Below are 24,266 nucleotides of genomic sequence, written 5' to 3' on the forward strand. Positions count from 1 at the left end.
AGCATTTGAGTACTTAGCACGATGAACAACACAGACAGATGAACAGGAAGTCCAACCGTTTTTGTAACACATGCTGATTTATTTCCTAGTTTTTGTCAATGGTACACCTGGTTTTGAGTCTCAAACCATTGAGGAGAGCTCCATTCATGACTCAATGCTGCCACCTACTGGTACAAACAGGCACAGTCCAAGCATGATGGCGGAGGCACTGTAGCATTACATAAGCCTTAACAAATAGTTACATCAGCTGCCTTATACTGCAGTAAATTATTGTGTGGAATAATATTTAAAACTTAGGCTCTGCTTTGAATAATTATGAAAAAAATCAAGTGACACACACACACACACACACACACACACACACACACACACACACACACCGTTCAGTAAGAGAACACAGGTCTCCTTCCAGTTACTTCAGTATTTAGCCAGGGAGCGTCTGACAGGCTGGTGCACCTTTATCTCCATAAAGGAAACAGCAGCTCCACTTGATGACGAGCACAACTCTAAACAGCAGAAATTGGACAGTAGATTAGTTAAGTGCAGCTGCAATTACATTTAAATCAATGCATCCAGTATGTTCTGTGCACAAGGTAATCCAACACAGTAACTAAACATTTCCAGCATGAATTCACAGTGACATAGCACCCTTAATACAGCCTTCAAATGGCGCACTGCCCCTGAGGAGGGAAATAGTAATTATAATATGTACCTCTTGCCCCTCTGAGATAAAGTAAAAATGAGCATTGAGTAATTGCAGCTTGTTAAAGGGAGCGTTGTTTTGTTTTCTTCTGAGATATTAATGTGTCTCAAACAACTGTCGCAGTTTGCCAAAAACATTACAATCTGCTACACCAAAGTGATGCATTCGAGGACATTAACACAATCGATATTCTCTGCTCATTCCTGTTGAGAGGAAATTTAAGACTTGACACATACTTGATGCAGCGTCTCCTGATGAAGGGCTGTCGACGCTCTCGTCACTGCAGCTGGCTGGCACTAGATTTTTGGCAGCCAGCTGATCCAGATTAGGCCTCAGTTTAAAACGTCCTGTCACCAAACCAAAGCCGCTGTCAGAATTGGCCAAATTCTGTCACATTCAGAGAAATATGACTGACGAGCTGTAGTTACAAATCATGAAATTCTTATATTTAACCTAATCTTTTCAACTGAGTATCCTGTCAGCTCATGTGACTCAGTGTGACATTATCGGACCAAAGGGGAAAAAATTGAAACCTTTTAATAGCCCCCTGTATTTCCCCCCACAGAAAGCTCAGAATCACCTGTGGGTGCCTCACCTGGGTTCAGGATCCTCTCTGCAGCTTTGTGCTCCAGGTGCCTGCGGAGGATGACCTCTGCCTTCCTCTGGTTTGTGCTGATGTCGGGCTCAGCCATGATCTCCGTTGCCCTCAGGTTGTTCTTGATGGCCTTAGAGGCTGTGGAGCGGGCCAGTGTGGGCAGAAGCTCCTGGTACTCATGGTCAGTGAAGTCTGATGCCGGGCCTTGAACATCTCTGATGCTGAGAGGGGATGACTTAAAAAGATCACAATCCCTCCATGACTCTATTTTTCTATTTCTATGATTTTTACACTGTGCAAATGTGCTCTTTACCAATGGACAGGCATCCTTTTCAGTTGCGTTCAGGTGCACTTGAAGCCAGTTAGTGAGGTGTTGATTAGTTTTTTTTTTTATTTCTCACACTGTTATTAAAATATCTTTGTGACCCAGATATAGACGTAGACATAGTTTAATGAGTAGTTACAGCTAGTGTTCTATAGTGTAGTATTCATTGGGACCAAAAACAAAGAGACACTGCTGAGTACTATCATGTGCATATGGTTTATTTTTGTTCTTATTATGTAGGCTAATAAACGTCCGCTCCCTCAGAAATAAGGAGATGCTGCTATCTGCAAATAAATGCCGTTAAATAAACTTTATTTTTATATTGAGTTTTTGATTACTGGAGATTTACTTTGTTGACATGTTTTTCTTAATTTAAAATAAGTGCACTGCAGACAAAATGCAGATCCACTGACTGTAACCTTCGAGGTGAATAAATGTTCATTTCAATTCAGCAATTGTCTCATTTGTTACTATTAAATTGGATTTTATCACATTGGAAATATCAACATACTGGCATTAGATATCAGCCATAGGCCAACCGTCTCTATGAATATCAGCACTGGAAAACTCAATCAACCACTCGTTATATCTGCCTTCCTGAGCATTAGATGAACAATTGTCAATTCACATTACTGTTATTAAACTAAACTGTCAAAAATATCCAAAACAAAATACAACAACTAGTCTTTCTAACCTCCAGATAAGATGCTCTGTACTGTAAATCTCCTGTCTGTCTGTTTTCAGAAAGAAGCAGCCGATGAAGTTCACCTCCTGCCCCGCGTCCATCAACCCTTACCTCCTGTTAGTTAAAACAGTGTAAACCTCCCGCACCAACAGCTCAGCGGCTCCTGGTTTGCAGTGGATGGTCCCATCAACGACGTCTTTCATCAAGTGCAGATTCTGCTTCTGTAAAGACTGGGACAAACTTTTCGTCCTCAAATCATGAACTCCTGGCTCAGTTCCTCTAAGTGCATGAAGGTCAGTATAAACACATGTGAAGGACAAACCAGTCAGTATTAAATGCCATACTGTACCTTGAAAATGCATTTAAACCACACACACAATTGCACAAAGAGCCATTTCTTCCCTGCTCATTATATTTTTAGGTTTTCTTTCCTCCTCTTACCCTCTCTATCTGGCTCCAGTTCCTCTGTTTGGCAGAGAGCGATGATCCTTTGTCGTATGAATGCAAAGGAAAGAGTTGGGGGTAATAACGAGAAAATATCTCTGCCACAAGGTAACCATTGGAGAAATCTCTGGAAATGAAAAGCAGGGAGAACAGACTGAGCATATTTACTCCACTGGATCAGTGAAAGCAGTGTATACTGGTGTTTCTCTTGTGGGATCCTTGATTATTGTAGTCAGGCTTTAAATACGGCCTCTCATTTAAGTCTGTGCTGTGTTTTTATCTTAATGTTTAAGGGTGCTACAGGACACTTGTAAGAGGTTTTTAAGCTCGCTTCCCAGATGAAATAAAGCTTGCATTATAAGGCAAAGTCACACACAAATAAGACCACTGTGGAGCAAGTGTTGATCTGTATGTTTTAAGATTACAGCTCTTATAATATAGAGAGGTGTGAGTGATTTAACGCTAAGGACTCATCTGGAGATTTCAGCTAGCTCGATGTGTAGCTAGGTTAAAAAATGAGTAATTTGGCTAATTTTTACTTAGACTTCTAGCTAGCTAAACCTTTATTTATGTGCTCCATGTGATAATAGCCTATAGCTAGCGTTATCCAGAGATACATAAGTGTAACGTTAAAAACGTTAATGAACAGTTACAGTAACTAGCTAGTATAGCTAGTTAATTAGCACGTTAGCTTGATCCCATTGAAGCAACAGTTAACTCTACGTTACCTTCACCTGTTTATCCCGGTTTTTAAGTCTGGACATTCACCTGCAGATCAGTGCTAACTCCGAAATGTGAACTGTAAGTTGGCTTGGCTGAAAGATATTTATTTAAATTTATTGATTTATGCATGTTACCTGCGCACATTCTTCGGATAAAACGACAAGTCGAGGCTTTGCAGCCATTTCACGGCTTCTCTGGGCAGCCCAGTCTTCCTGGGAGTCTGAGCGAAAGACATGCTGCTCTGAGCCCGATGAACTCCAATAATGTTCCCTGTGTAACAAGTCAGTCACTTTAATCACGCTAAAACCAGCTAATTAACTCCACAGGTGTGCAGGTAAGTTGCCCGTACTTGACGCACGGGACGCTTTGTTTACATTTCCATGGTAACGGCGCGACACACCTGTCTGTCTGACACGTGGATGGACGGAGGATGCAGCATTAATACTGAATTTTATAGAGCTATTCCAGGAAATTAATTTTACCAATATACAACATTAAATGGACAAATAAGACCGTATGAAATGCGTTATTTTGTCAATACAGAAATATTACCATGTAATCCTGAAATAAATAAATCATGTGAAAACTCAGCTCAATATTACAAAACGTTATTTCAGACCGTTTCTTTATTCAAATGATTGTATATATGCCTTAGGAGCTTTTATTTAATTGCAGTATTAGGTTTGGTCTCAGCAATAGAAACAAACACTTGCTGCTCCACCCACTCATATTTTCCATTTGGGATTTTCCATATAGGTCACCCTCCTCCAGTTGTCAGTACTCAGTAATCCAAGCTTAGACTTGTAACTATTTTTGTTTTCCACATTTTCAAAATAATAATTCTCCCACTGCACCTCCAAGTCAGCCATCATTAATTACCAGCCCAGCCGGGGTATGTACAAAGATAACATGTTTTGGACTGCTCCAGGTTTCAAAACAGTTTAATCATCTAGTAGTGTGCACTACATTATAAATCAAGTGCAAAACTATGAATACACATTCACATATTTTGTGCATTTATAACATTTTAATCTTTAGGAAAGATTTCAAGGTGCATCCCTCTCTGGTACTCATTGCAACTTTAAGGTATCCTCTAAATACGGCAAATCTGAATCGCAAAGAATATTTTATTATATTTCTAGACTGTAATTTATCCAGGGAAGGCTAGGCCTGCAAGCTCTTTTAAAGAAACCCCCTGCTTTACATTCATTTGGGTCCACAATCACATATGGGATGCAAGCCAGCTCAACACAACATGGTACCATCAGCTACTCAGTGTCTACTCTGTAACTACTTTCAATTAATTGCTCTTCCTACGCTGACTGGTAAATGTTAAAAGTAGGAAGAGTTCTTGGAGCTGATGTGCTCTTTGTGTTGTGGCCCTCTTTCCGTAAGTCCCATTCAGGCAGACGGTGCGGTTGGTGTGCCTGTCATTGGTACTGCAGGTAGTTCCTGAGCCTGTTGGGCAGCGGAAGGTGGGAAAGAAGATGGAGTCTGTCACGACCGACGCAGGTCCTGATGCACTGACGACACAGCTGGCTCAGCAGCCGTGGTGTAGCTATGAAAGTTAGACAGTGAAACATTTTAGAAACTGTTCCTAATACATATACAACTTGTGGTAAAAGCTCAGGTAAAAAGACGGCTTTTATATCTGTAAACATAAGTCTGTAGTTGCTTGTGAAAACAGCTGTTCTTGTACCTTCATAGAGCAGCAGGAAGCCCTCTGTTAGACTGCTGGGTGGAGCCACGTCCACTGGCCTCTGAAACTCTGTGTTGCGGGCATTAATGTCGGCACCAAACTCCAGCAGCAGCTTCACTACGGCTGTGCAGTCTTTTTCTGCGGCTGCGTGTAAGGGCGACTCCAACGATTTGCCTTTCTGTACATTTGCACCTGCATGCAGGACAACTTGATTAACCTTTCCAGACACGGTCCAGTTGGAAAAACTTCAGTGTCAGATGCTTCCAGTGTTAAATATCATCAATACCTGGTGTTGATTATAATCCTGGAGTTACTTTGTGATGACGTTTTCTTATTTACAGGACATTTTTTATGTGCCTGCTCCCTCTCAGCTGCCCTTGTCTGCCTAATAATTTCCTGCATTTCCCAGAAATGATTTTCAACAACCCTGAGAGAACGGATGTGACCTTGTTACTTTCAGTCAAGAAAGCAGTATGATCATACAAGCAGCTTTGAAAATGCTGACTGCTCAAATTGAATTCCTTCTGTGTCCTAATTCCTACATATATGATTTCTAGACAGATACTTTTAGCAGTTTTGACACCTACTACCGCTGTTTGGCGTCGATGATTTACATAATTGACAAGAAATAAAGCCGTTTTATTGCTGCTCTGCTGTTATGTCATCTGCAATTAGGTACTTCATCAGGAATAATGAAAGTGCACAAACGTGAAAGAGCTGCTCAGCCAAAATTATTTTATTACTCCCTGTTTCAATGTAGAGTTTTTGTGTGTCAGGATCTATATTGGGCGCTTTTAAAATCCACTACGTGTGTTCATTTCCTTGTCTGTGCTTGATAAAAGTGCTTGTGCGTCTGCTCATATCGGACGTGTGCCTGTCTGTGTGGAGATGTAAAGATCCACACTGTGCTGCGAGCTGACCTTCCCTCAGGAGTTTCCTGGCACACTCCAGCTCCTGGCAGACGCAGGCTGTATAGAGCGCGGTGCCCAGGTGAGGAATGTCCATGTCCACATCTGCCCCCCAAGTCACCAGAGCCTCCACACAACCGTAATGACCTGGAAGTAATGGAGCATGAAGACAGTAATCAGTAAGTGACAATGTGAGATAATTCTCCAAGCTGTCTGCTCGGGCCGTGTTGGGATTTATTTTTAAAAGTGTTTTTCACAGTGCAGGTTTGTCAGGAAGGTGTTTTGTAGCACAGCGAAGGACACAAGCTTATAACTAGTCTCAGCTGCAATTAGCAGAGTTTGGAATGACATATTGGTTATTTTAATTGGTAATATATTGTTATTGTTATGACATAACCGATGCCGAGTTGTCAGGTCAAGATATTGAATATCTGCAGCAAGCGTAGATACAAATGGCGTTAATTAGTTGCATAAGTACATTTCTTTGAAACTGAACTTAACGAAGTGCCACACAACACCCTTTGGATGTACAATGCTTTAAAAAAATCAACGGAAAACTACCTGATACATCGGTTTTCATCATATATGTTTCTGTTGTAATTACCTTTGCTCGTAGCTTCATGTATCGGTGAGGGGTGGTATACGAGGCTCTGGGGTTTTGCTCCATTTTCCAGAAGAATTTCAGTGCAAGCCACACTGCCCACCGTGCAGGCGTTGAACAGAGGGGTGACTCCATCAATTGTAGAAGCATTGACCTGTAAACACATTTTTTTAATTGTTATTTTTAGGCCTTTTTTAACCATGCAAGTGGACTAATAGCAATGGCCTTGGGGGGAACAGTTGAAGGGGAACAACAACTTAATAGCTCTACAGTGACTGTAGAAGAAGAGCAGCGCATCGCTCATTTGTTACCCCAACCCAGATTTTCCCAGCCGCGGCAGTGACATTTGACCTGTGCAGCGTAGCAACATTAAAGGCCAATACGTGACTTACATTTGCTCCTGCATCAATGAGAGCTCTGGCACAAGCGACATGGTCTCCGACACAGGCCTCATGAAGGGGTGTCACATGGTCTATGGTCAGAACATTCACACTGTGACCCTGGAAACAACCACACACATTTCGATGTTATAAGGAACATTAAGCAATACATGACCTTTGTCAACCTCTATGAGTGGACACCAGGAATTTCAAGAACATCAAAGAAGCTTATCTGCTTTTATATAAGAGACCTTTTTCCTCCTCAGCTATGGCTGTTAGGAACTGACAAACTGTATAGTGCAGTGACATTTGAACAATAGAGATTAATAAACTGCTAATTAACATGCAGAATCAATAGGGGTCTGGTAAGGAGATAATAAATCACTGTGGAAAATACTGCAGTGATATCACGCTGTTGTCTTGAGCTTGTCTGAGTTGAGAACAAGGCATTGTTGGCTTTGTAGCTGAAATGGTTTCCTCTATTGTAGCACACTCCTCAATCTGTGAGAAGCTGAAAATGCAAGTGTGTGTGGGGGGGGATTCTGCCATTTATTAGTCTTTGGCATTGATCACTAATCCTGTCAACTCCCCCACAGACACTGCATGTAGTTCCCAGTCTGAAGATTTATTCACTTACTTCAAAAACACGTTTTAGTGCTGTGTTATCTGAGATGGTCAGTCATGGTTTTGCGAGCAAACACAAGCAGCTTTTAACCTGGATTTACTTAAAACACGAGATGTTATTCAGGACCAGATATTGACTGTTTACATTTTATGCTGCAGACATTTTGCCAACCCTTGTACTTGTAACTTACAACCTGGGCAACAGCAGACTTGCAAGCAACCAAAAAAGACAAGAGGAGGCTATGACATCAGCAACTTTAGCAACAGTGTCATGGCCCTATTAAACATCTTTCATTGTAAGTCTAATCATACTTTGTGTGTTATACAGTGTTATTCCCAGTCAAAGAGGTATTTTCAAAAGCATGTTGAAGCAGTGCAGGAATGCCAAAATGTAGTGTTGAGAACTAATGGAGGTGCAGATGGACAAATTAGATAAATACAGGTAATCCCAGATAATCCTCTTGACTCCTGACTTTCATCCAAATCTCTTTTTCATGAACATCCAAACCGGGACTCCACAAAGGCACTGACACCAATTGGATTTCCCCGGGGACAGTTCCAACAGGCCCCGTGTGTACAGATGAGGCGATGCACACGACTCTCCCAGAGGATTGTGTTCTCTTCACCTGTAAAATGAGGGTCCTCAGAGCCAGCAGGCGGCCCTGACTCGCAGCATCGTGGAGTGGCGAGCGGTCCGCCCAGGATCCTGCAGCGAGAATAAGAATTCAGCGCTTTTACAGTACATTCATTATCATTAGGCTGAAGCTTTTATCCAAAACCGTTTACAGTCACTGCAACAGCAGAACAAGCCTCAAATCCTAAATTACTAACAGTGCAAGAAGACAAGATTCAAAACCTCTAAAAGACATGACACATAGAAATATTCCACCTTCCCTGGAGTAATAATGAAAAGTATGTAAAGAGCATAGTAAATGCATTTATTAACTTATAATGGTCATTTAACTAAGAAGTTTGTAGATTGAGTTGTAAAATAAGGAATTAAATATTTTTCATTCAGTGAATATTATATAACCGTCATGTGCAAGAGGAAACAATTGTCATTTTATGTCTTTAGGAAATAATTTTATGTACCCTAATATTTTTGTTTCAGCAAATCTTGTGTTTTCATCAAGTCTTATAATAATATGTTTAACCAGTTACGGCTGCTTAATGAAATCCCATCCACAAACCCGAATTTATCAGTACTGAAATATGTTTTTCAGTCATATTAAATTAAGACCTTTCGGGTCATGTTTTGCCCTTCGTCTCCCAAGAGTTAATGCGCGGGGCAGCATATTATTATGTGACTGTCCTTATGCAATTAACTCAGCACATTCACACTCTATTCACAAGCTATCTTGTCATCTTGAGAAACTGGCTGCGGCCGTTTGATGCAATTCACGAAGCAGCGCACACCTGGGTTGATGTCCAGAATAACAGCCGATAAATTCCACACGTCACCATTCTCACCTTCGTCCATTTTAATCAGAATTTATAGACAATAATCGACCTAATGTTTCCTACGAACTTAATGCTCTCTTATTCATGCAGCCTGTTTTCCTTGACTGACATAATTTGAAATACAAATGTAAAAGGCCCAGTTACAGACATCAAGCAGATTTCTTAGAACGAGGAAGACCATATCTACAGGACTGTGTCGAATACCCTAAGCTTGGCTAATTAGTATTCCGTGGAGTGGATCCCCTTTTAAATTAAACATCCCCTTGAATGATAGATACAGATTATGTTGTCGCCGTGTCTCTGTTCCCCCAGAATGTGCCTTCGGACCGCCTGTCCCTGAGAATGTGGAGTGTTGTTTTGGTTGCTGTCTGAGTGTGAAAGGGTGCACTGCATAGCTGGGAATGGAAACTAGGGCAGGATGGGGGCGAGGGAGGGAGGAGGGGGGAGGATATCATGACTGTGTTCTATTAATACATTAGAGAGAAAGAGCTGCCAGCCTACAGTGTCTTCATTTAATATTGAATGTACAGTTCAGGATTTATAAGCGGCTATTAAGCCAGTGAAAGAAGAGTAGATCATTTACATCTACAGTATGTATTAATGTGAATACAGCTAATGGCTCTGATACTCATTGGATTGGCAATGCAGTATTTATAGCTCATTTGTAAACACGGAAATTGTGAGTGCGTGCGTGCCTGTGTGTGAGCGGGGAGTACTGCAGCTTGATTTTAACACAAACAACATTAATATTTTCTACCTATGACCTGACGGGCCTGAGGTCAAACATGTTGTCGGTGTACAGTGTAAACACAGTTGTGTTGTGGTTGCATTTTAAATCAAATTTGCCTTTAACACACAAATACATGCCTGAAATGATGCAGTGTGTGGAACAGAGAAACCACCTGGAGAAAACACAACTCTTTCAGGCTTCTGTTTTTGTTCGAGTACTCACTGTGTTGTTGGCCATAGTCATAGAACTCTGCTGATATCCTGGCAGCTTCTTTACGGTTCCCCCGGACAATGTAGAAGTAAGCCAGCAAGTTGAGAGAAATCTTAACAAAGAGCTTAAAGCAGAACAGTGCTAAGATGCTGAAGTAAACATTGGACAACTGGGCCGCAAAGGGCTTGTTGGCGAATTCCCCTGTTGGGTCTGACATTTCCTCCGACACGTTACACAGGGGCTTTGGTAATGATGAAGGCAGGATCAGATGCCTCTCCAAAAAGCACAAGAGTAGCCTACTTTTTCTCCCAGTGTACTGACTGGTTGGCTGGTCCTGACAAAGTTCAGGCTGAGAAAAAAATGCTCTGCAGCTGCTACTGTGCCTGAGAGCAAGTACTGCAATGGTAGTGTACAATGTGTGTGTGTGTGTGTGTGTGTGTGTGTGTGTGTGTGTGTGTGTTCACAAGTTATACCAATTATATCCAAATTAAATTGTACATTCAGTGCTACCTGTTCCAGTTGCTCAAGTGACATCAAGTACTTTTTTGTATTCATGATCGTGTTCAAGTCTGGATAAATGAGATAATATATGAGTTAATTTTTAAATCATGACAGTATTTAATTCTAGATAAATGATTTTAAAAATGTATTTTTTAAATATTTGAATACATTTTTAAAGGATGACAGCATTTAATTCTGGATAAATGAGATTAAAAGTATTTTAAAAATGTCTGGCATATATTGGAAATCATCGTGGTATTTAGTGGATAAATTATATGAAAACATATTTTAAAAATCAATATTTACATTAATTTTGAATGATGAGAATGTTTTATTCTAGATAAATAATTAATTACTAAGAATATAAATTCTGGATTTATATTTATGAAATTATCGTAATGTTTATAAAGACTGTACAAAATATATACCTGTAGTCAGTCAGAAAAAAGTTGTTTTTTTAACATATTTTGTTTCCTATTGCACAAACGTCATTGAAAAATCAACATCTTTTCAGGTATTAGTTTAGTTTTGACTGTTTTAATTAAGTTATTTCTTTTTAATGACAGCTAAAGGGTCCTTAGAGCGTCCTTCTGTTTCCAAGGAAGCGCCTCGATCACTGCGCATGCGCAGTTCCTCACCTTTTCCGCAAACAGCACTTTTGCGTTTACTTCCTTTTTTAGTGCCTGAATGGTTTGAGCCGACGTCTGTCCGTCAAATGAGGGTCGACCTGTCGTACGTAGTTGTCGTAGCGGCCGTCTCCTCGCTCGTCTCTCCTCGGTGTTGTCTGAATGTGACCCGGGATGACACGCAGGCGAAGCTGAACGGCCCCGCGGTTGATTTTGACTCGTTCAGAGAGAAGTTTCACCGCTCGTATGAAGTCAACAGCGGGGAGTTTCACCGGCGCCAGCTCTGTTTTCAGGTAAGAGAGAGGGAGGGGGCAGACATGTCAACAACCTGTTGACATGCATCACTGTTTTTTGTACTCTTCAACAAACGTTAACGGCTGCGTGACGTCACTACAGACACCGCCTACTCAATACCTGACAGAAATGTATTTACGAATTATCTATTAAAGGTAGATTAACATCGAATTATATCCGTAAAAACCGGTTCAAGAAGTACTGAGAAGTAAGAATACTTGCATTCAAAGTACACTTGTACCACAAACTAATGTACCTGAAGTGAGAAGTGTCACGTCCGTACACCTGAAAATCCCACGCTAACGTTAGCTAACCGCAGGTAAATCTTCCTGCATTGTTTAGTCAGTTCACTGTGTTTGCGCTACTTTGTCAGCAGGTTTTAACATTTGCGATTAATCTCACTTGTATCACTAGTATACACTCAGTTGCCAGTTTATTAGGTACAGCTGTTCTCTATCGGAGCATCCTGATGCGACAGTCATGAGATACATCCTACCTTCATGAAAGCTAAAATATTCAGCTTTTGTTAAGACTATTTTAGAGAGTTTATGGTTATTTTGCAGGCTGTTGGTGGCGCTGCTGATTTGTATTGTACTCAGAGGTGTTTGTTGTTTACTCTGCCCTCATTGATATAAATGGGTTGGATTAGATATTACCTAAAACTGGTTCAAACACAACATTGAACTTTCTTCCCCTCAGGAAGGTCGGATTTTATCACAGGTTTGTTGTATTAGACTGCATTAGTTTGAGCTTGGTGTACCTAATAAACTGGCACCTGGTTGTATGTATTATGTAACTGGATAATTATTACTGAAGCTGTCAGTGCTGCAGCTGGTTGGGGTAGAGCTAATTTGAAGCAGATTTTAACTCTTTGGATGATTAATCTTCAACACTCGTAGTTTATTTTGTTTATAAAATTTGAACCTGCAATGAAGTCGAGTAAAATTACAGTATTTCTTCCTGAAAGTTTTAATTAAAATAACATGAAAATATTAAGTACTATTACAGTACTTGTAAGTGTGTCTTCCTAGTTGGGTAGTAATCATGTTTTTTATGGTTTTTGTTCATTATATTCTCAGTATTTTATTATTTTTATGCAAGAAAATTCTCTTAAACGACTAATTTTGAGTCGCCTGCATATTGTTGCCTCTTCAGCTAAATTCACACCTAATTTGTCGTATGTTTTATTGCAGAATGCGACAAAGCGGCACGCACACCTGAATTCATTCTCCGCGGCACCACAGTCTGCAAAGTATGGCATCAACCAGTTCTCCGACCTCTCGCAGAGGGAATTCAGAGGTAGGCTGAAGTTTTGTCACATTTTTGTAGGTTTGCAGAATTAGGTTCGGCACGTGGAGCGTTTCTGGACAGTTACAGCTTTTTCACAGCTTATGGTGCTTCATCAGTCCAAATATAGTCACTTGTTTTGTATCTGTCCAGTCCTGCCCTGTTTTAAACTCACTGAGTGTTTCATCCCCTGAATGATGAGGCTGAATCTGCACAGTCATTGTTTACATGAATCTTTGTATCCTGGACTGACTTTGAACTCTATCTATTATTCACAGATCTGTACCTGCGAGCTAGCGCTGACAGAGCTCCTCTCTTCCCTGGACTGAAGACAGAGGGGCTCCCGGCCAAATTTGACTGGAGAGACAAAGCAGTGGTGGCGCCGGTCCAGAACCAAGAAGCAGTGAGCTTTACACAGATACATGATAGATATACTGTATAGGTAGGAACGTACAGTAGGTACAGACACACAGCTGGATGAGGTTCAAACAATCAATTTCAAATTTTTAACCAATCATTTTATCACAGGTACAGCTGTCAGATGATACCATAATAAACAGATGGGTAATAGACAAAGCAAATATTTATATAAGGGTTCCCATAATACACATAAATCCTCCAAAAGTATACAGTAGAAATGGTGATGTTGGTCCTTGACATGTGTTTTTGGATCTTACAAGACCAGGGAGGAATATTTATATTTTGACATGCTGGTATACAAACACTGTGCTTTGACTCATAATGATAATTTGTCCCTGAAATGGTGTTTCCACAAAACAAGTTAGATTAATTGGTTATTATGTTGATAAAATCACATCTAATCCTTCTCCCCATTGAGAAATCCAGAATATATGTAAATATTGCATAAATATGGACTTCATTGGACTCGTGATTGGACGAGCACATGTCAAAAAGTGAGCAGAAGAACTTGAAACAGCCCTTTAGAGTCAAACTCAGCACATGCATCATTCTGCACAACGAGGGTCACACATCCAAGTGACATAAAAGTAAGCAAACCCCATTTCTGAGCGGAGGGGGGGACTGATATGGGTCAAGGAAAAGCAGGTTGAGATGATGGACTAATCCATTATGTGTGTCTTTTGCTAAGAGAGCACAGTGAACCCGGGGACCACGGACAGGGAGCAGGTTAGTGAGGTGGAGCTGTCGCTTGTCCTCGCTGAAGGTTCACTTTCTGCTCCTTTTGTCCTTTCTCTCTTTGGTCACTCAGTGTGCTGCCGGGGGTGATGTTTTCACTGTACAACTGTTGTCCTGAGGGAGAGAGACAGCCCAGACAGGTTAAAACCAACGCGCTAACATATATTTACTCACCACTCCAGGGAGAGTCTGTACATGACCGCGCTCGCCTACCGCTCTGCTCCGCTGTGGTTTTTCCGCCCAGATTTCTTTTTCTTTGGCCGTCTGTGGACCTGCCAGGGCCGAGTTTCCACAACCCATAGATAGACCGAAAATAAAACGCAGCACCGTACACAAAGACGTAATCTCAAGCCGCTCACATCTCATAAACTCTTCTTGATCCAGTTTTCCCTTATCTTGATTCCACTTTTATGACACAAGTGCATTTCATTGCTTTAAAGGAGAGAGCAGATGGTCTTAATCTGTTGTGTGCGAGGCAAATACTTATCTCCAGTCCAAGCAATAATGACTGATTTTGGTTTCAGTATTGATTTGAAGCCATGGAACCATATTGAGCAACAAAATATTGGATTTTTACACAGAGCACTCAGGTTTTCATCGCATTTGTGGGAATTTATGATGAGCGAGTGAGCTGCGCATATGAAGCGGTTTTCAGAATGAGATTCCCTGTGCAAGTGTTATCAGGGGAGAAATGCGCTCTCTTACATAATTAAATATTTTGTTGTTGCTCAAAAATGATTTATCTCAGGAGAGCAGCGTAATCTATGTCTGATATCATAAGTATGTACTTAGATGTAAGTGTAAGCTGTCAAAACAGAGTCGCAGACGTAAATCTTAAAGCATTAACTGAAGCAGAGATGAACATTTTCCTCAAGAAACCGCTTTATGTGCTTAGAATAATTTTGCTGTTTGCTCTTGATCCTCAGCCTTCACAGTAAATCGCTGTTGATTTATTTATCATTTTGTTTTCTCTTGGAAGACTTGAAGTGAAAAAGGGAAATTTCCTCGAGCCCCCATATACCTGAGGTGTTTCTGTCAGTAGATGGCAGCAGAAAACAATTAGTCACAGTTCAGTCAGAGTGGACGGATCATCTCACCTCCTGAGCGCTTACAGCATCCAGAAAATTCTGTGGTTGAGTCCAAATTCCATGAAATCCCAAACTATAGTAATTTGGTTTAGTCAGCTAGACCGGATGTAAGTTCAAGCCCTGTTTGAACTTAAATCTAGATTTTTCTTTCTTCTTGATTTTACTGACAGTGTTTGTTTGTTTGTTTGTTTGTTTAAATGAATTACATCAATGATTTAGGCAGCAGAAACGACAGAGCACATAAAACCAAGTCTTTGTCCTGCTGAAAATGAGATAAGCACAACAACTTCCCCTTCTTGGATTATAAGATACTGTTTAGTTGTACTCAGGATTTTTTTCTTTTTTTTTTTTTTACTTCCCTTTGTAGTTTTGTTTTTCCTGATTACTGTGATTTCCGCTCTGCAGTGTGGGAGCTGCTGGGCTTTCAGCGTGGTCGGCGCCATGCAGTCCGTCCATGCGATTGGCGGCTCCCAGCTGGTGCAGCTCAGTGTGCAGCAGGTTCTGGACTGCTCCTTTCTAAACGAAGGCTGCAATGGAGGCTCCCCAGTCCGGGCTCTGAGTTGGTTGAAACAAGTATGTTCATATTTTGACATAATTTCAGGTCTTTAATAGATGCTTCCAAGATGATGAAGACAGAATAAACCTCAGCTCCCAAGAAAGACTTCGCAAGCACGAGAGATGGAGTGAATATTTCTGTGCTCCTAAAATGAGAGGAGACCTGTGGGAAGATACTCGCATGCTTTTTAAACGTTCAGCCTCTTAAAAATAAGGTAATATCATTGCACATTTTAATTAAATAGACGCGCAGTGGCGGCGAGCTAAAGAAGATTTTCTGTAGTCAAATATAAATTAGGAAACTGCCTGTGCCAAGACGTTACACAAACAAGATGAATTTATATTTTGTATTCAGGTAACACACTCACTGAGATGAAGTGTTTTCTTTCTAGACCAGAGTGAAACTGGTGCCTCAGTCAGAGTATCCCTACAAGGCCAAGACAGGAATCTGCCATTTCTTCTCTCAGTCACATGGCGGCGTTGCTCTGAAGAACTTTACTGTACACGATTTCAGGTAAGAGACACATTTTGCGAGTTGTCCATGAGCAAAAAAGTCTGGAAATCAACGTTATTTTTGTTGTGTTTATACGTATACGTATTTTCACAAAGTGCCAAGGACAGAGGGGAGGGGAGCTGGGTTAGCCCGCCCAGACCGCCCTGACAGACCATGATGTTTACTGTGTAAACAAAGACATGGATTGCTCAGAAGCACAGAGAATGACTGGCCCACAGCTACCTTGAGTTAAAGTGAATCGGATCTCCTTTATTTAATATTGAACAGGGTCCTGACTCACACTCATGCATATGTAATGCTTGTTATTGTTGTATTGCTATCATCGCCAGAATCAGGGTCCTTTGTCAGAGTTTATGAAGTTTTCATTTTGATGGAGTTCAGAGTTTTCAAGACTGTTGCATTTACCGACCTCATATAAAACTTCTTTGTCTTTTGTCTCTCTTCTGTACTGTTCCTCTCCTTGCATGCTTGTATTTGATGTAGCTCAAATTTAGCAAAATAATGCTATGTGATAGGTGTTTTGACCTAATCTAGAACCTAAAAGTAAAAGAGAGAAAAGCTGTAATAATTTTCAAACCCAGTAAATGTCAATGTCACGTTACGACTAAAAGACCTCCTTATCTCAACAATCCACTGTTCCTGTATGAAAACCCGCCCGTTAACCTGCCCTCATACTCAGAAAGGTCAGAGTGCTGGATCAGCGACTGCATCAAGCTGCTGGAATTGGGCACGTCTGCAGGGTGGAGGCTCGGGAGTCATGGGGATGTCTTAACCTTCAGACTAAAGGGGTTCATAAGCCAGATCTTTACTGATGCACAGCAAAAGAGAAGCAGCATCATAAAGTTCAAACGAGACAAGACCTCACCTCAGCACGAACGGACTGTAACAGGGCTTATTCAATATAGCTTTGGCGCAGACCGAGACTCCATGGCCCATATGTCACGGGCCTGGCAGAGGAGGGCCTCACAGCCATCCCCAGTGTGGAATCATCTGGTTGAAAGGACAACACGAGGTTGCAGAGGGCGCCTGCATATGTGCAGCAGACAGAAAGACCAAAAGTCCAAATTTTATGAATGAGCAAAAGTGCAATAACAGGTTAGAAATTGATGCACTGACTGGATGAATGTGATGAAGAGGACAGTGGCGAGATGCTGATGCAGAGAAAAATGTGCCAAAATATGCCCGGTGAAATGTGGAACTTAATAAACCTCCATGTGTTTTGTATCTGAATACATTTCATAACTGTTTATTCAAAGCACAGTAATCACAAGACCAGTGTTTCTGCCTCCAGAGAACATGTTTCTGTCATTCCTCTTCAGTGGTCAAGAGGAGGCCATGATGGGTCAGCTGGTGAAGCACGGCCCTTTGGTTGCCATCGTGGATGCTGTCAGCTGGCAGGATTACCTGGGTGGAATCATCCAGCACCACTGCTCCAGCCAATGCTCTAACCATGCTGTCCTGGTTGTTGGATACAACGCCGCTGGTACATGCTGTCACAGCACTGGCACGAGAATGAATCATAATTCAAGAAAGAAAGCAGGGATTTAATATTTTACATGCTCTGCCACTTTCCTTTTTAGGTCAAGACAGTTTCGCAAACCTCGGGCCTGTGAAAGTAATTTAAAGCTGCACTAGGCAAAGAGTTATAAGGAAAAATATTCCAGGAAAAGTCTAACACAAATTATTGCTGCAGCAGAGTAGAGCGTCTCATCCCCTCTAATTAAGTGCCAAAAGGAGATGGAGAAAAAAAAATGCAACAAGCAATTAATCTAATTATTGAGGTCCCAAATTATTATTAAGTGAAATATTTGTTGCATGTTTCCAGTGAGAATGAAGGTGTCTTCATGTTTCCTCGTAGCTCTGCTGACGTGCCTTCCTCAGCTTTATCAGAAGACATCAGCGCTCATGTCGAGAAAATCCTCGAAAGCAGTAGAGCTGCATTGGAAATGTGTCATCATATCACTCCACGGGTGAAATGTTTCTGTAGTTTTAAGGAACCTTTTAAAGTTCGTAAAAGGTTGAATCTGAAGAAACAAGATGTTATTTCAACAGCACGCTGTCAGGCTGTTGTCACGGCTGCCTCACTGTTTACGTATTGACATCGTTCTCACACATCAGTGTTTTATATTTAATTTATACAGCATTGATTATTTCACACAGTCTTGTATTTTGTGGGTTTTACATTATGTAATGGTCTAAGGTGGTTGCACACACACACACACACACACACACACACACACACAGACACACTTACCCCTTTTACCCTGAAAATATCTCTATCATGAAATGCATGTTGTCTGTTTTAGGGGATGTTCCTTACTGGATAGTGCAGAACTCCTGGGGATCCACGTGGGGGAATGAAGGTTATGTTTATATAAAAATTGGCGGCAACGTTTGTGGTAAGTAGGATCTTTGCCTCTTGTGATTTCTGTCTTCGTCTCCGTTCAGTTGGGCGTCTGTATGTTGCCGTGCCCACCGTCCCCTCAGGGATTAATACATCATCCTTTTTTCCTCTTCCCAGGTATTGCAGATTCTGTGGCAGCAGTTTTTCTTTGACAAGTTCCTGTGTTTTCCTGACTATTGTTGTGTGTGTGTGTGTGTGTGTGTGTGTGTGTGTGCGTGTGCGTGCGTGTGCGTGCGTGCGTGCGTGCGTGCGTGCGTGGCCGTTGGCTGCTGCCAAAATTTTAATCTGTTTGCCTTCAAGTGTCACTTTAAATGTTTTTTTTATTGAAATGCCACCATGTAACATCACTCAAAGGAAATAAATCACTTTACAGTATACGCTGATGAATGTTGGCTCATACCTGACAAATCAACACACACAAAACTGCAAAGCTGTAATAATAAGAGTAGATGCACTGTACAACAATGTATCTTATTAAATACATATGATAGATACATATTACAGGCGGTAGGGCTCATTTATCTATATATATATATATCTATACAGGGATCACACTAATCACTGCATAAATACATAACAAAATTAATTTTACAGCTTACTATACAAAACACGTTATTACACAACTACATTATTAACATTATGTACATTTTATGGCTCACATTTCACATACATGCTGCCCAAATTTTAGATGTTTTAGATATTTTCGATGTTGACTGATTGTTGATACAGAGGCCTGTTGTCACTTCATGTACTCCCTCCAGCATCTAAGGCACGTCCCAATAATCTGAAATGGCTCCCTCTCTGACACCTTCCCCATGCTGGCATGAAAGATAATGCTTTTGTAAGAACCCATCATCGTCCCCAGTTTGATCGCTGCTCTCACCGATCCATTTGCTTTCAGGTCAGTCGCAGAGCATTTACATAATTTTATTGGAAAACATCTGAGCAAATCTTATCAAGGAGCCATCTGCTTTACTTTGTGACCGGTCAGGATTAGAGATTAGGCTGAAATGGTCGAATTTGGCCATTTGATCTATTCGGGGTCAGACGCCGCGTCACAGGTTTGTGTGGTACGAACCTCAGAGCTGCAGCCTGATGTAGCTAATGAGCTCGTAATTTGCCGTTCTGTTCTGTAACATGATTGGAAGAGATGGAAAAGATACTTCCACCTTGCTTGACATTAACATTAAAATAAACACATTTTGTTATGTTCCTGTGTTTCCACATCACAGAACCTCACAGAGAAGAAAACATCCTTAAAAGCCTCACCAGTAATACCATCATGGTATCAGATGTCTGTCACTGACTTCATGTATCATACATCATATTTAATATCATATTTTTCGTGCCATGTTTCACTCCCAACATCTTTTTTTTTTGCAAGATGCTCCAAAAATGCTCCCTCATTGTGCTTTCCTTCATCATCTTATGCAGCCTTTGAGTGTTTGAACAAAAACAGGATGTACAATATTTAAGACTGCCCTCAATTCATGCCAGAACTCAATGTATGGGCTTTCTCTTGCACATCAGCCTGATGTCACGCACATCTGAGAAACATTGTGCATCTCCTTGACAAATATGTGTTTCTTGGCATGTTTTAATGGCAGCCTATTCACCCGAGCACCTGCCACCAGAGCTACAAACTGAAAGGAAGCCAGGGCACACTACTGAGACGCCAGCTAGTCTGAGTCCTCACTGCTGCAGTAGGAGCTGTCGCAGCATTCGGCCATGTAGAGGAACGTATGAACGTTGGGATTTAGCTTGGGCACCCAGTGGCGAGGCACCAGGAACGTTGCCAGGTTGAACAGATCCACAAACACTTTGTAGCGGTCACTAAAGGGAAAGAATATCACTTATGAAATATGGAACGCGTGCACCCTGACAGTATAATTGGGCATCTGTTGCAAATCGCACTTTCTGAAGGACAAAACTCAGTCTGCCGCTAGAACTTAATGAAAGCTGAATAAAGAACCCATGCGGCTCCTTTGAAATGAGGTACAGTTTGTGCATGTCAGGAAGAAGTGACCATATGACAGGTTAATTTAGATAAGCACAGAGTAGCAGTGCCCTCTCCTTGTCTAAATTTACTCTGAAGTGTTTAAGATACTTGGAGTTTAATGTGTTTAATCAGTAGGTTAAAGTTTCCAGCATACTATACCTGACAGTGGATCTCAGGTAGTGGTAGCCGGACGAGCCCCCCGTGCCGGCCTTGCTGCCAATCATACGATGCACCATGCATACGTGATTGTCTAAACAAAAGACAGAAGTATCCGTTGTGATACAGTAGGAGCAGCGTTCCAGCTCTGCATGTTTTATTTGAGATATAAATTGTTAAGACATGAGTGAGACATAAGTGAGTAAAAAATGTATTTCATGGGAATAAGTTGTTGGACTGATCAGCAGATGAGCACGATGTTGGAATATTTTCCAGCCTCTGAGGTCCTGAACCAACTTAAGCTCTGTAAACTCCAGCTAGTCCGGCTCTGCCCTTAGGCAAAATATTAAAGCGCTGGTTTCTTAGTCGAGTTTTTTTTCCCCTTCGTATTTTTCTGTTCACTGGTGAGCACACACAGCAACCGACAGGGACTCTAAAGTACTTACATCTCCATTTTGTCATGAGGGTGTCAATATCCATGAGGGACGTTAACAGCTGGAAAGGAACCTGGAACCTCGGCTCTTCCCTAAAAGGATGAAGGAAGATTTGAGTATCTGAGGACACCTGTACAGGTGTATGGAAATGACTCTGGGTGGCGTTCGAGAGCAACTATCATCTGCTCACTACCCACAACACAGTTTGTGTTTTGCCCATCTGTTTTACATCATCACCATCCAGTGACTGTCACATGACTGTTGACTCTTCGCTTTAATGAGTCTCGTGTGACGTGTCCTGAACACACAGGCCAGGGTACCTCACCTTCAGGTAAAAAGACTCAGGTAAGTGTTGGAACAATCTCTACACTGCACAGTGAGTCCAACCGCTGGTGTTTGACATGTGCTACAGGTGTCACATGACCTGGATGGCTGACGGGGGTTTCAGAGAAGGGCTTGGACATGAAACTTTTAGGTGGGAAGGATAAATGAGTAACCCTTCCTGAAGAACAAACACTGAGCCACTCTTAGGCAAGATGTTAAAACCCCAGCTGGCGTCAGCAGGAGGAGAGTGTGCAGCTCTCAGGTCGAGCTCTGTGTCACCACTGCCTACGAGTCCCACATACACGTAACACAGATGCACCGTGCCAGAGGATGAAAGATGAAGCAATGCGCTAAAATCCACATACCTGTAGAAGTAGATCATCAGGGCGCCTTGGAGAGCTTTGTACGAGAGCCGCCTCTCACCTGGTCAGCAAAATTTAAAATAACATTATCATTTTATAAGTAAAACTAATTTTATTTATTTATTTTTTCGAGATGTGATTTAGATTTGAGTCAAATCTCGATCACAAGCGAGACACATGGATCACATTTGATTAATCAGTAGGATTTTTTTTTTTTCAATTCGTAGAAACGCTCACCTTTGCTGAGAAGATGGTCATGACGCTTTTCGTCAAACAGAGATGTGAACAGCTCCCTCTGTTTGACCAGCTCAGCCATCACCTCCTCCTTCTCCTCAGAATCTGGCATTTCCTTAAAAAAATGAAGAAGAAAAAAAAAGCGTAAATAAAAATACAATCTGTCAATCATCTGTGCGCTCCAGGGGGAGCAAAGAAAGTTTGCTCTGAAAGCTGGAGTCGTCTCTTACCTCAATTTTCTCCTTCTCCCGGTTCAGCCCATCAAATATATTGATTTCCAGCCTTTCCCAGAAATTGAATCCATCCGCCTCCAAGCCAGGAGTTCTCTCCAGCCATTCCTGAGAAGAACAGCCCAAGGTTTTATCACATTTATACCCTGTTCAGTCACAGATGGGCTCATCCAGGGCAACAGATACAGCAAACAATGTTGGAAAAATACAACAGAAGATATAGAGTAGCATAAAATTATGCCTTCTTGATTAAATAAAAAAAAAAACGGATGACTGTTGTTTGCTGGTGGTGAAACATACCTCGACCAGTTTTAAGAGTGTTGGCTCCTGTTCAGTGGCAAGCAGCATCTCACTGTCATGACCCTTGAAATTGTCCCTGTAATGACGTCTGTTGTATGGAACCCTCAGGTTGTCCAGGACCCCGATTTTGTTCTCCAGGATCCGAAACTGAAGGCTTTGGAATCCAGAGGCTGGAGACAGGTAATCCCTACAGACAAGCACACACACACAAGTAAGCATACATGCACACAACACAGGCAGAGTGCACTGGAGGACTGCATCTTATAAAATTTTCAGAGCTGAAGGAGAGAGGGCCAGAAGTTATTTATAAGCTTACCTAAAGTCAAAAAAGTCCAAGGCTGTCATTGTTTCCAGAACGGCAAACTGGTCGACCAGCAGTCTGAAGATCATCACGATCCTGTGGATCCGAGTGTTCACTTTGAGCATGTTGCGTTCGTCTCGGACCTGGAGGAATTTTAAAGTATTTAAGGAAATAATTACTTATCATAGCAAAAGCTGTGAGCACACACAGTCTAATTGCTGAAATAATTAGAGTTTTAGGTTGTTTGCATCATTATTTCATCAACCTGATGTGCGCCAGGAAAAAACTTTGGATTTTAATTCAGAACATCAGCAGGGTGATTCACAACATGTCTCACTGTTCCCCGACTGAAGTTCATATCCAGATTGACAGAATAAGACAAATAATTCCTGTTGAATGTGCTTTTTTTAAAAATGAAACGTGACTTACGTGTCCACTGATGAAGATCTCTCGCACGGAGTCGAGTTCAAACAGAATCTGTTTGAACCACAGCTCATAGGCTGAAATGAAATATCACACAGCAAAAATGACTCTTACTAAAAATAAAAAAATACTTTTTCCTGCAAACACGTTCAATTACTCAAAGCAGAGAGACAAACTCCAAAAAAAAAAAAAAAAAGTAGAAGTGCTCTGAAATAGTGTGAAGCCACAGGAGTTTTACCTTGATGAGTGACAATGAAGAGGTGCTCATCGTGGATCTTATTACCCTTGACTTCGCTCTGCAACACCTGGGCTGAGATTACTTTGTCGAGCTGAGGGTCGGAAGGAATTGAAGCACTTCACTCAAATTTGAAAACAAATCCAGGTTCCAGTACTTTCTTAAGAAAGCCAAAGGCACAAAGCCTGATGTGTGTTACAGTTGGTGTTTTGTACCTGCAGATAGTCTCCATAGATGATTCCTCCTTTACTGGCCTTGTTGACCCCTGCCTGAGAGGCATCCTCCTCTTCTTCGGTTGTGTGAGGCTTGCTTTTGAATAACCTGCAGTGTGAAGAGAGAAGGCCTTTTGTTACTTGGTGTTTTCCCGTCGTCAGGATCGGCAATCAATTGTTAGAGAGCCTCATTTTACTGAATTAAAAAGAAAAAGAAATAAAAACGTGGGGAGGGAGAATCCTTGAGAACGTACAAATGCCTCTTCTCAAAGTACGGACATCCACTCATGACTTGTCCAAATCAGGTGCAGCAAAGACGTATTCTTCTTCCTCGACTAATATTTACTAAAGTGATCTCCAACGCGATCCAGATTTTTAAAGATCCGCCTCATCCAATCAATCATGAGGATGCGGTCTCCATCCGGCCCGCCTCTGTTGGCCCCACGCTGCTGTGTTATTCGCCTTGAACCGAGATCACCTTCTGGACTTTGTTTTGATCTGCTAAAAGAATGGTCGCAGTACTCCTTTCCAATAATAACATGGA

General features: G+C 41.5%; 4 protein-coding genes across 4 annotated transcripts; 1 reads left to right on the plus strand and 3 right to left on the minus strand.

Moving 5' to 3' along the window:
• Positions 1 to 417: 417 nt before the first annotated feature.
• spata4 (spermatogenesis associated 4) lies at positions 418 to 3,710 on the minus strand. The gene is made up of 6 exons (XM_076739783.1): positions 3,610 to 3,710; positions 2,750 to 2,879; positions 2,420 to 2,538; positions 1,299 to 1,519; positions 940 to 1,050; positions 418 to 506 (listed from the first exon to the last, which is right to left on the minus strand). Exons 1-6 carry the CDS (start codon positions 3,708 to 3,710, stop codon positions 418 to 420), a joined length of 771 nt encoding a protein of 256 aa, XP_076595898.1.
• A 689-nt stretch (positions 3,711 to 4,399) lies between these two features.
• On the minus strand, positions 4,400 to 10,504 carry asb5a (ankyrin repeat and SOCS box containing 5a). Its single transcript, XM_076739248.1, has 7 exons — positions 10,101 to 10,504; positions 8,314 to 8,393; positions 7,076 to 7,183; positions 6,687 to 6,837; positions 6,095 to 6,229; positions 5,175 to 5,366; positions 4,400 to 5,033 (listed from the first exon to the last, which is right to left on the minus strand). Exons 1-7 carry the CDS (start codon positions 10,303 to 10,305, stop codon positions 4,906 to 4,908), a joined length of 999 nt encoding a protein of 332 aa, XP_076595363.1. The 5' UTR covers positions 10,306 to 10,504; the 3' UTR covers positions 4,400 to 4,905.
• Positions 10,505 to 11,255: 751 nt separating this feature from the next.
• ctso (cathepsin O) lies at positions 11,256 to 18,888 on the plus strand. Its single transcript, XM_076739157.1, has 8 exons — positions 11,256 to 11,508; positions 12,703 to 12,808; positions 13,075 to 13,199; positions 15,445 to 15,612; positions 15,987 to 16,108; positions 17,428 to 17,591; positions 18,415 to 18,507; positions 18,630 to 18,888. The coding sequence occupies exons 1-8, from the start codon at positions 11,305 to 11,307 to the stop codon at positions 18,662 to 18,664; spliced, it is 1,017 nt and encodes a 338-aa protein (XP_076595272.1). The 5' UTR covers positions 11,256 to 11,304; the 3' UTR covers positions 18,665 to 18,888.
• Positions 18,889 to 20,191: 1,303 nt separating this feature from the next.
• Positions 20,192 to 24,011, minus strand: tdo2a (tryptophan 2,3-dioxygenase a). Its single transcript, XM_076739685.1, has 12 exons — positions 23,977 to 24,011; positions 23,726 to 23,831; positions 23,514 to 23,604; positions 23,282 to 23,352; positions 22,868 to 22,995; positions 22,552 to 22,738; positions 22,252 to 22,359; positions 22,025 to 22,136; positions 21,791 to 21,848; positions 21,114 to 21,193; positions 20,671 to 20,761; positions 20,192 to 20,345 (listed from the first exon to the last, which is right to left on the minus strand). The coding sequence occupies exons 1-12, from the start codon at positions 24,009 to 24,011 to the stop codon at positions 20,192 to 20,194; spliced, it is 1,221 nt and encodes a 406-aa protein (XP_076595800.1).
• Between the last annotated feature and the right edge of the window lie 255 nt (positions 24,012 to 24,266).

The sequence above is a fragment of the Chaetodon auriga genome, chromosome 9 (genome assembly GCF_051107435.1).
Source record: "Chaetodon auriga isolate fChaAug3 chromosome 9, fChaAug3.hap1, whole genome shotgun sequence".
In the NCBI taxonomy this organism is placed as follows: Eukaryota; Metazoa; Chordata; class Actinopteri; order Chaetodontiformes; family Chaetodontidae; genus Chaetodon; species Chaetodon auriga.

Bases quoted from the DNA above. Each gene is read 5' to 3' on its own strand.
- ctso (XM_076739157.1), top strand. From the start codon at position 11,305: ATGAGGGTCGACCTGTCGTACGTAGTTGTCGTAGCGGCCGTCTCCTCG. The intron at 13,200-15,444 runs GTGAGCTTTACA...TCCGCTCTGCAG, and splicing joins CGGTCCAGAACCAAGAAGCA to TGTGGGAGCTGCTGGGCTTT. The intron at 16,109-17,427 runs GTAAGAGACACA...ATTCCTCTTCAG, and splicing joins TTTACTGTACACGATTTCAG to TGGTCAAGAGGAGGCCATGA.
- spata4 (XM_076739783.1), bottom strand. From the start codon at position 3,710: ATGTCTTTCGCTCAGACTCCCAGGAAGACTGGGCTGCCCAGAGAAGCC. The intron at 2,880-3,609 runs GTAACATGCATA...TTTCATTTCCAG, and splicing joins TATCCGAAGAATGTGCGCAG to AGATTTCTCCAATGGTTACC. The intron at 507-939 runs GTATGTGTCAAG...TCTGCTGTTTAG, and splicing joins ATCAGGAGACGCTGCATCAA to AGTTGTGCTCGTCATCAAGT.
- asb5a (XM_076739248.1), bottom strand. From the start codon at position 10,305: ATGTCAGACCCAACAGGGGAATTCGCCAACAAGCCCTTTGCGGCCCAG. The intron at 7,184-8,313 runs GTGAAGAGAACA...GGTTGTTTCCAG, and splicing joins TGAGGACCCTCATTTTACAG to GGTCACAGTGTGAATGTTCT. The intron at 5,034-5,174 runs GTACAAGAACAG...TAACTTTCATAG, and splicing joins CTTCCTGCTGCTCTATGAAG to CTACACCACGGCTGCTGAGC.
- tdo2a (XM_076739685.1), bottom strand. From the start codon at position 24,011: ATGAGTGGATGTCCGTACTTTGAGAAGAGGCATTT. The intron at 22,360-22,551 runs GTATGTTTCACC...TGTTCTTCTCAG, and splicing joins CACTCTTAAAACTGGTCGAG to GAATGGCTGGAGAGAACTCC. The intron at 22,137-22,251 runs GTAAGAGACGAC...CATTTTTTTAAG, and splicing joins GGGAGAAGGAGAAAATTGAG to GAAATGCCAGATTCTGAGGA.